The sequence below is a fragment of the Trypanosoma equiperdum genome (genome assembly GCF_001457755.1).
Source record: "Trypanosoma equiperdum strain OVI genome assembly, contig: ctg_549, whole genome shotgun sequence".
Taxonomy (NCBI): Eukaryota; Euglenozoa; class Kinetoplastea; order Trypanosomatida; family Trypanosomatidae; genus Trypanosoma; species Trypanosoma equiperdum.
In genome coordinates this window covers 185,530-193,659 of record NW_027124475.1, presented here as the reverse complement: position 1 = coordinate 193,659, position 8,130 = coordinate 185,530, and the positions used below count along the sequence as shown (strand labels likewise).

Genomic DNA, 8,130 nt, shown 5'->3' with positions numbered 1-8,130 from the left:
TATATATATATATATATATATAAACTGAGAAAGGAGAATGAACGAGACATAGAGGGATTGATTGGGACGATCCAAAAGTGTTTCTGGGGGAAGGGGAAATAGAAGTGAAGTGTAATAAGAAGGTATATCAGGGTGGGATTACAGTCATATTTGCTTTCAAAAAAAAAAAATGGGTCTCTGAAAGTCGGAGGAACAGCAAATATTTAGAAAAAAGAAAAGAAAGAAAAGGTAAAAGGGGAATACATACATTGCCAACGCGAACAAATGGAAGGGTATTTTGTGGATTAGGCGCGCGGTGCCGTTTCGTTGCTTTAATCCTGACTTTCCCTTTTTTTTTCTTTTTTCAATGCTGTTTCTTTCTTTTTTGTACTTGCGTACAGGTGAAAGTGTGCAGGTGTCGTGTCAGGAGATTATCTACTGTGAGGGTCCTTCTTTTGTTTGTTTGTTCGCTCTTGTTCATTGCGACACGTCTCTTTCTCAACGAATGTGTGTCTCTACGTGTTTGTTTGCTTGTTTGTTTGTTTGTTTTGCCTAATGATGTCTTCTACATCGGGGATTGAGGTACGCTTTTTCTGTTTCTGTTTCTTGTCCACACGTGCCTTTGCGAATTTTGGTTGGGCAGAATTTCGCAGTTCGTCACAACAACTGCAGCTCCCGCATACTTCTCCAATATCCCCACTGAGGAAAAGGGTAAATAAGTGCATGATGGGACTCACACCTTCCCTGTGCAAGTGGTTGAACGTGTGGCCTCTCTTCACGTACTCGCGCGCATTTCAATTCTTCTTTCTTTTCTCTTCTGGAGCTGTTGGTTATTATTACAAGACGGCGATGTAAGAATGTGGATTGGAATAGCCGATTTTTTTTTCTTTTACCACACCCTCCTTATGTTACTTCCGAACACAAAGGCACGCGCCCACACGCACACACACATATATATAAATATATACATAAGCATATACAGGCACATGCACGCGTCATCGACCCATTGATCCAATGCAGTATCGCGGGTACCGTAATCCCACCCGTATGTTACATTTGCTCGCCCCTTTTTCGTGTCTCTCTCGTTTTTCTACAGTTTTTCCTTCTTTTCTTTTTTTTCTTTTTTTTTCCCCCTCTCCCTCTCAGACAAACGGACGTGCACGCATGCAAACCTGCACACCCACCAAATCTTTCCACGTGCTTTTTCTCGTTTCTTTTTTCATTTTTATTTACTGCGGTGGTTGTTTCTTTTTTTTTTTTTGGCTCTTTCGTTTCTTCCCCTTTTTTATTATTTTTGTTATTATTTACTCATGTCCCTCTGTTCTTTTTCCCTTTCGTTTCTTGCCCTCTCCATGCACGAGGAATTTGTTGTGCCCTCGCATTTGGTGGTAACAGCCGCGTCGGTCGCATCGGCCGCACCTTCATGTCGGTAAGTCATCATTTAATTCCTTCTATTATTTCTCCAACTGTCTTCAATCATCATATTTTTATTATACCCTGTACAAATTTACTCTTGCAGAGACACAGTGAGTGAGGCATACACTCAGTTATACGCACCCACATACTCTCGGTAGCGTGTTGCGATAACATAAAGAAGGTATCGGGAGTCAAGAAGAAGGAGAGAAGGTGCAAGTACATCTGAGGTTTATCTATCGTCCCATCATCTGGAGGCCGGCTTGCTTCAAAAAAAAAAAAAAAATGCCAGCACCAGTTTACCGCTTCGCCCTGCTGGCCATCAGGCAGATGTCTAAGCCGATGGTTAGTCGTACCGTGAAAAAAGCCCAACACGGGGCGAGTATCACACGAACAGTCTGCCTTCGACTTGGACACTTGTCTGCAGCCATTTCCTCTGTCATGGCGAGGTGGCATGTGGAGGAAAAACACAAACCAAGTCCAGTCAACTCGTCGAAGCAAGACAGTGCCACCGGAGAAGGCTCCACATCGACATTTGGAAAATCAAAAGAGGACCGAGCGGTCACGGTGGCGCCGCGAGTGCGGTCATTGCTTGGTTCCACACCTTCGAGCAGAGGTGGAAGGAGTCGTAGCGGTCGAATTTTCTTTTCATCGCGGCCCATGAGAACGGTGTGGCAAACTTTTAGGGAAGGTTACTCCGCTTCCTTGTCTGAGGAACACCTTGTAGCCGCAGGAGCTGAGCTCCTCATTGAGTTGCTGGTGTATTTCATTCTTGCGTTTGTGTTGTATGCTGAAATTACCTCGAGCGCAAAGGCCTCTGAGGCGAAGGAAAGACGCCTACTGCAGCGAATTGACGCCTTGGAACAAAAGGTGAATGAACTGGTTGAGGCCAACAAACACATGGATTTGGCAGCGCTTGAGGTTGCGGTGCATGTAGAGGAGCCCCGGGGTCTCCGTTGGGTTTGCCATAAGTTTAATGATGTTGCAAAAAAGGCACTTGGAACATAGTCGCTAGAAAAGGGGAGGATGTTCTGTTGTTTTTTTTTTCTTTTTCATTTCCCGTGTTTCTCACACATTATTCCCTTTTGTTTCTCGGATCACTACCGGGGAAGGGGCGAAACTTACCTGCTGGTGGAACTATTGGAAGTGTGCAAGTGAAAGCTGTGTATAACCTCATACATAGGGAGGCAAGGATGTACCTTGCTCTCTTTCCTGTCTCACTGACCCCTCATGAGATTTGTTGGACCAGCTAAAGCAGCCCTGCCGCATTATGAAGCGCCCTCGTGCTTTATCGATGTGTTCTTTGCACGCTGAGATCTATGCATATATATATATATATATATTAATTCTTCTCTATTATCTGATTTGAGTCCTCATCTGGTGTTAACCTTGTTTCCGTTTTCCGATCTTGCGTAACCTCCAGGGGCGAGACGGTGCAATGGACACATCTGAGGAGGCAACTGACAAAGCTAACGGCTCGCGTCGTCCCTCCGCCGAGGAACAGCTGCGAGACCTTCAGGAGAAAACAAATTTATGGAAGCAATCCGTTGCCCAGCAACTGAGTGAGGCGACAAAAAAGAACAAGCAGCTAAGAGACGAACTAAAGCAAGTTAATGCAAACCATGGCTCCGAAATGGGGGCCCTGCGGGTGCAGTTAGAGAAGGAGTTCCGCGAGCGAACCAGCCTGAAGGATGAAGAGCTGCAAAATGTGCAGACGCAACTAATGGAACTTCGAAAGGAGAAGCGCAGCATGGTTGAGCAACACGAGCGGGATCTTGAGCAGGCTATCGCCCGTGTGCGGGAGACGTGCGCGGTGGAGCACACCATGCGCACTGATGCGGAGACGCAACAACATGAGGCAGAGCTGCACAAACTCAGGGATGCTATGGAGCTCAAGGAAAAAGAATTAGCACTGTCCGAGCACGAAGTTTGTGTCATGAAGACCCGCCTTGAGCGCCTAGCTGAACAATATAGAGAGCTTTCGGCCCTTATGACTCAAAACACAACTCAGCTGGAGAGCGGTGGGGACGCAGCAAATAAGGAGAAGGTGCTTGAAAACGCGCTGAAAGCTAGTGACGCGGCTCACCAGCAGCAGTTGGAGACAGTGCGATCAGAAATGAGCAACTTGGAAGAAAGACATGCAGCCAAGTTACGTGAGATGCAGCGTGCGCATGAGTTGGAACAGCAACGATGCATGAATGAAGTGTATCAGCGGGAGGAACAGCTTGCCACTCTTCAGACCCTTCTTCATCAGGCACAACACGAGGCAGAAGCCGCACAGCGGAGAATTTCAAATGTGAGACTGGAGAGAGAGCAGATGGAACAACAGCTGACCGAGCGCGTAGCAGGACTTAGTAGGGAGCTTGCAAGTCGCATGGAATATGCACAGCAGCTTGCGGCTGAGGTAAACTCCCTGCAGCGCGAGTTGGGTAGACAGGAGGGACTTGTGAGGAGTTTGGAGGAGGAGGCTAACATGCGCGAGGAGGCTTTCCAAACCCTTCTTCTTTCTGAAGAAAATCGTGCTCTGGTCATGGGCTTGCAGGAGGCACTGCAAAAGAGCCGCGACGATGCAGAGGCGTGGGCTCGTAAATATGAAGAGGCTGTGCAACAAACCAAGTCGACGTGTGCTGTGCCAATAGGTTACCCTTGTGACGGAAACGACGGGGATGAACGCAAGTTTCGTGAGTTGGCGCAGCGTGAAAAGGCCCTTGAAGAGGAGAACTTGCGCTTGCAAACAAAAGCAAAGTTACTTCGAGCAATGGAGCTCAGGTTGGAAGAACTGAAGCGGTCGATGGCCTCGCAAGCGAGCACCATCCTCGAACACCACAACAGTGGTAACCGGGGTAGTAGGATGGGTGATTCTCGCTATGGAGAGGAAAGAAAGGGATCACGCTCAGCTTCCCCTCTGCGCCGGATGCAATTGATGTGGAATCAGCACTCAAGTGTTAGCGGCAGACTGTCAAGGTGTTCCTTTGAACTTTCCCGCTGCAGATTGCCCCAATGCATGCTGCTGTTTGCCTTTTGCGTTGCCTTATTGCTCATAATATTTGTCGTTAGGTCGTTTTCGTTGTGACACCGTGGGAAGGGAGGTCACTTTTTGCTAGCTTCTTTGCGGTGATGCTTCTGTTGATATTCGTTGGTTTCCCAACAGCCGGCGCGACTAGCAAGTGATCCAGCGGTGCCGCCGTTAAATGTTCGATCTGCAGTTCGCCAGTGCCTACCCGCATCACACTGGCAATACTAGCCTACGCACACGCGTAAAAGGTTCCCCGTAGCAGAATCTTTCGGAGCTTCATTTCTCTTCTCCCCACCCCACCCCCAGTGCTTGCCCGTGTATTCTGTGCATCTGGCGGGGACTACGCAAGTGGGCGTTGGTTGAACTGTATCTGTTAGTGGCGTCGAGCCCTCGATGTCTCCCTCCTAGCTGCTTTTGCCCAGCGTCATCTTCACATTGGCAACAGTGGTGATGTAGCAGCTGGTACACCACTGTTACTGTTGTCGCAGTTTGGTCTTCCGGTGTAATATATTTCCCCCTCCCCCGAATCCTTATGAAGCATTTCCTTAACGGTATTTCTATTTGGTGTCGTTTTTCTTTGTTCGTGTTCAAACGCCTTGTTCGTACACTTGCTCTTCCCTTTCTTCTCTGGACACAATAATTCTCATACGTGTGTATTCACACGCAAATATAACTCAAGTACAACCTTGCGTGTGTGGGTTATGTTCCGTAAGAAGGCCCACTCGACGCTCGTTTCATCCGTGGTGGATGCCGTGAAGAAGGTGAACGACGCGGATGAACCCCTCCGGCACGTGTTGCGTAGTTACAGGGAAGCATCAGAGCCGATGTCAGACTTGGACGAATGCCTGGAGGGGCGGGATGGAAGCGACAATAAAGAGAAATCATCCGAAGGGACGACACAGCGGGCCACATCGTCGGCGGCGAGGTCACCGGCTATTCTCACGTACAAGGGCTTTGCCGCTTCCCTTACATGTCCAAAGAAATTTCACCTGCTGCAAAACCATACAGACCTAACTAGTGATATCTCTATAGCGGATGCGGTACACCTCGACGACGGCGCAGCATTCAACGAGCTTGCGCGGCGGTGGGATCGGCTGCAGTTTGGGAGTCGTGCTGTTGTAGTGCAGGAGCAGAACTTTGAAGATGCAGTTCGCCGCTCGGAGGAAATTCTGTTGAAATACTTCCAGACTGTATACGCCCAACTGGGTGACCAAGCTCCCGCTTTAACAATCCATCGGCCCGCGTTCGCGACGCCATTTGGGGGTCAGAGTAGGGGCTCACAGGAGCAACAAAAGGTTCAGCAAGGAGGAAAGAAGGGAGCGGCTGACATTATACTGCGGGCGAGACCAGCGGTGCTGCGGTTCCGACCCAAAGACAACCAGTGGGTTATCTTGGAAACCGCCTCCGCACTTGACCCAGCAGGCAACCCGGTACGACTTGCACAGTACCTGCAAAGGTTGCACTTCACGACAGTTGCCTTTCGCTACTGGATAACGCAACCACACATCCCAATAGGTATACGAAAGAGATTCCTGGATATTGACCTTGACACCGTCACTGAAAAGAATCTCAAGGGTCATCGACTGGAAACTGCTGCAGAGGTCGCGGTGCCTTTGGACTTAAAACGCAGTGGGTTACTGCACATTCGGCAATTCTTTCCCGGACCCGTTACGTTGATGGACTGCGATCCGACTCGGCTTGTGAAATATGTACAACGGCTGTCCCTCGAGGATATGATTGACGCGGACATAAATAACAGCCAGCGATCGGGCAGCGCATTCGGCACGGGTGAGTTTCCATCCAGTGATGAGCAGGACATAACTAAATTACAGGCCGAGGTGGAAGCCATGCAGGAACGTGGTCACGGTCGCCAGCAATGGGCTGGCAGCACCTCCAACCGAACCGCGAAGAAGAGGGAGGTGGAGCTGCGGAAATTATTCGCAAAGCAACAGAAACTGGTGGAAGCACTGATTAGTACTCGCACTTTGCGGCTTGTCGAAATGGGACGAGAGCCTGCGAATGCGCAGAAGTGGCGTGCTTTTGCCAGTGATACCGACGCTGTATTGAAGGCAACATTTGTTGATGAGGGCGAGAGTGGGATGTTAGTGGACGACCAGGAGGACAAAGGCAAGAAAGGCAAAGCTGCCAAGGCAAAGCAGGGGCCGACGGCAACAGGTAAAGGTGGAGGTAGACACTGTGCTACTCAGATACCATGCGTTCCGACTTACTCGGAGTTTATTGGTGCCCACTGCTCGCGGGGAGATGTATGTCCCTTTTTTGCTGAGGGTCTTTGCTTACCTAACAAGTTTGATGAACCGATTCGACAGCGTGATAATCACCTTTTTACCGTTCCGTCTACCGCTGTTTCGAGAAAGACTACATGGTGGTTACAGGGCCTCCGTACGGTCCAGGACGTTTTGTACCAATACAAAAAGGGTGCTGTTAACCTTACTGCACCACAGTTACGATACGTGAAGGCTATAACAGCGGGTAAAGTATTTGTCAACCCCAAGGAAATTGAAGATTTCTTCTCGCGCATCCGCTATCCGGCTTTTTTAATCGACTTTGAGGCAACGCAATTCGCGTTACCCCCGTTTGAAAAAGTCGTTGCATTTCAGCCTTTACCATTCCAGTTTTCTCTTGATGTGTTTCAGGAGGATGTTCTCAACGAAACGCCAACGCACTATGACTTCTTGCACTTCGGTAAGGGCTACTCTCCGAATGAAGACCCGCGGCGTGCATGCATTGCGGAACTAATGCACATCGTGCGGAAGGAGCGGGCGAAAAAACGGGATGCGATGACGGCGTCTGGAGAACTAGCGAGGTTAGAGAGGCTAAAAAAGCAGCTGGAAGAAGAGGAGTTTGCAGCAGTCACCAACGCGCGGCGAGGTCGTCGCGCAACCAAGGCTCGGGGACCCAATATTACTAAAAATAATCCACTACACGAACCCGTCAACTTCTACGATGGGTGCTTCATTGCCCACTTTGCCAGCTTTGAAAAATCTTGCTTGGAGAAATTGGGGCAGTTGGTGGATGAGTACAAGGAGGAAATCAAACAGTTCTATTTCCTTGATACACTTGACTTGTTTAAACGAGGGTTTGTTCACCCCAACGCGCATGGCTCTAATTCACTGAAAAAGGTTCTTCCGGGCTTGTGTCCTGATTTCAAGTATGGTGTTTTTGGTGGGGATGCGGCTGGTGACGTGGTTGATGCAGGTGAGGGAGAAGGTAGTGGTGGTGGTGGGCGGCAGGACGAGCAGAAGGGCGAAAATGCCATGGGTGTGTACCGCTTGTGGTATCACCACGAAGGTGGAGGCTCATTAAGAGACCTCCAGCAGACAGTCATGCAAGACGAGCGGCGCCGCGGTATTTACGAGGGCAAGAACAAATTGGACACGATGGTGCAAGCCGCCCGTCCTGATGTCCGGGACAAGGCGTGGGCCATGCTTCGGATCCAGTTACTTGAGTACTGCTCTCTGGACACGAAGGCGTTGTACGAGATTATGCGTCAAGTGTGGCTAGAGAAGGAATCTGCGAAGGGACTGAAGCCCGACAAGGGTGGTTGGGTAATGACAGACCCGCTCCCGCGCGAATACCGGCTATGATCGATCCGATGTGAAGCCGCGAGCAACTCTGGACGACAGCGTCGCTTCCGTGTGGGGAGGGGAAAGTAACTCAAACTACTAACGTCCTCAAAAGCGGTGACGGTGCAGGAGATATTC

The 8,130-nt window shown here is 49.6% G+C and overlaps 3 protein-coding genes and 1 pseudogene across 4 annotated transcripts; all 4 read left to right on the top strand.

Moving 5' to 3' along the window:
- The first annotated feature begins 836 nt into the window (after positions 1–836).
- On the top strand, positions 837–1,371 carry TEOVI_000236200:pseudogene (annotated as a pseudogene). The gene is given in 3 exon segments: positions 837–932; positions 935–1,240; positions 1,243–1,371. Coding segments are annotated over 3 exon segments (531 nt in total).
- Positions 1,372–1,677: 306 nt separating this feature from the next.
- Positions 1,678–2,400, top strand: TEOVI_000236100 (Optic atrophy 3 protein (OPA3), putative; the record flags this gene model as incomplete). Its single annotated transcript, XM_067225445.1, has 1 exon — positions 1,678–2,400. The coding sequence occupies one exon, from the start codon at positions 1,678–1,680 to the stop codon at positions 2,398–2,400; it is 723 nt and encodes a 240-aa protein (XP_067081546.1).
- Positions 2,401–2,830: 430 nt separating this feature from the next.
- Positions 2,831–4,465, top strand: TEOVI_000236000 (uncharacterized protein; the record flags this gene model as incomplete). The annotated part of the gene is made up of 1 exon (XM_067225444.1): positions 2,831–4,465. One exon carries the CDS (start codon positions 2,831–2,833, stop codon positions 4,463–4,465), a length of 1,635 nt encoding a protein of 544 aa, XP_067081545.1.
- Positions 4,466–5,109: 644 nt separating this feature from the next.
- Positions 5,110–8,013, top strand: TEOVI_000235900 (protein of unknown function(DUF2779), putative; the record flags this gene model as incomplete). Its single annotated transcript, XM_067225443.1, has 1 exon — positions 5,110–8,013. One exon carries the CDS (start codon positions 5,110–5,112, stop codon positions 8,011–8,013), a length of 2,904 nt encoding a protein of 967 aa, XP_067081544.1.
- Between the last annotated feature and the right edge of the window lie 117 nt (positions 8,014–8,130).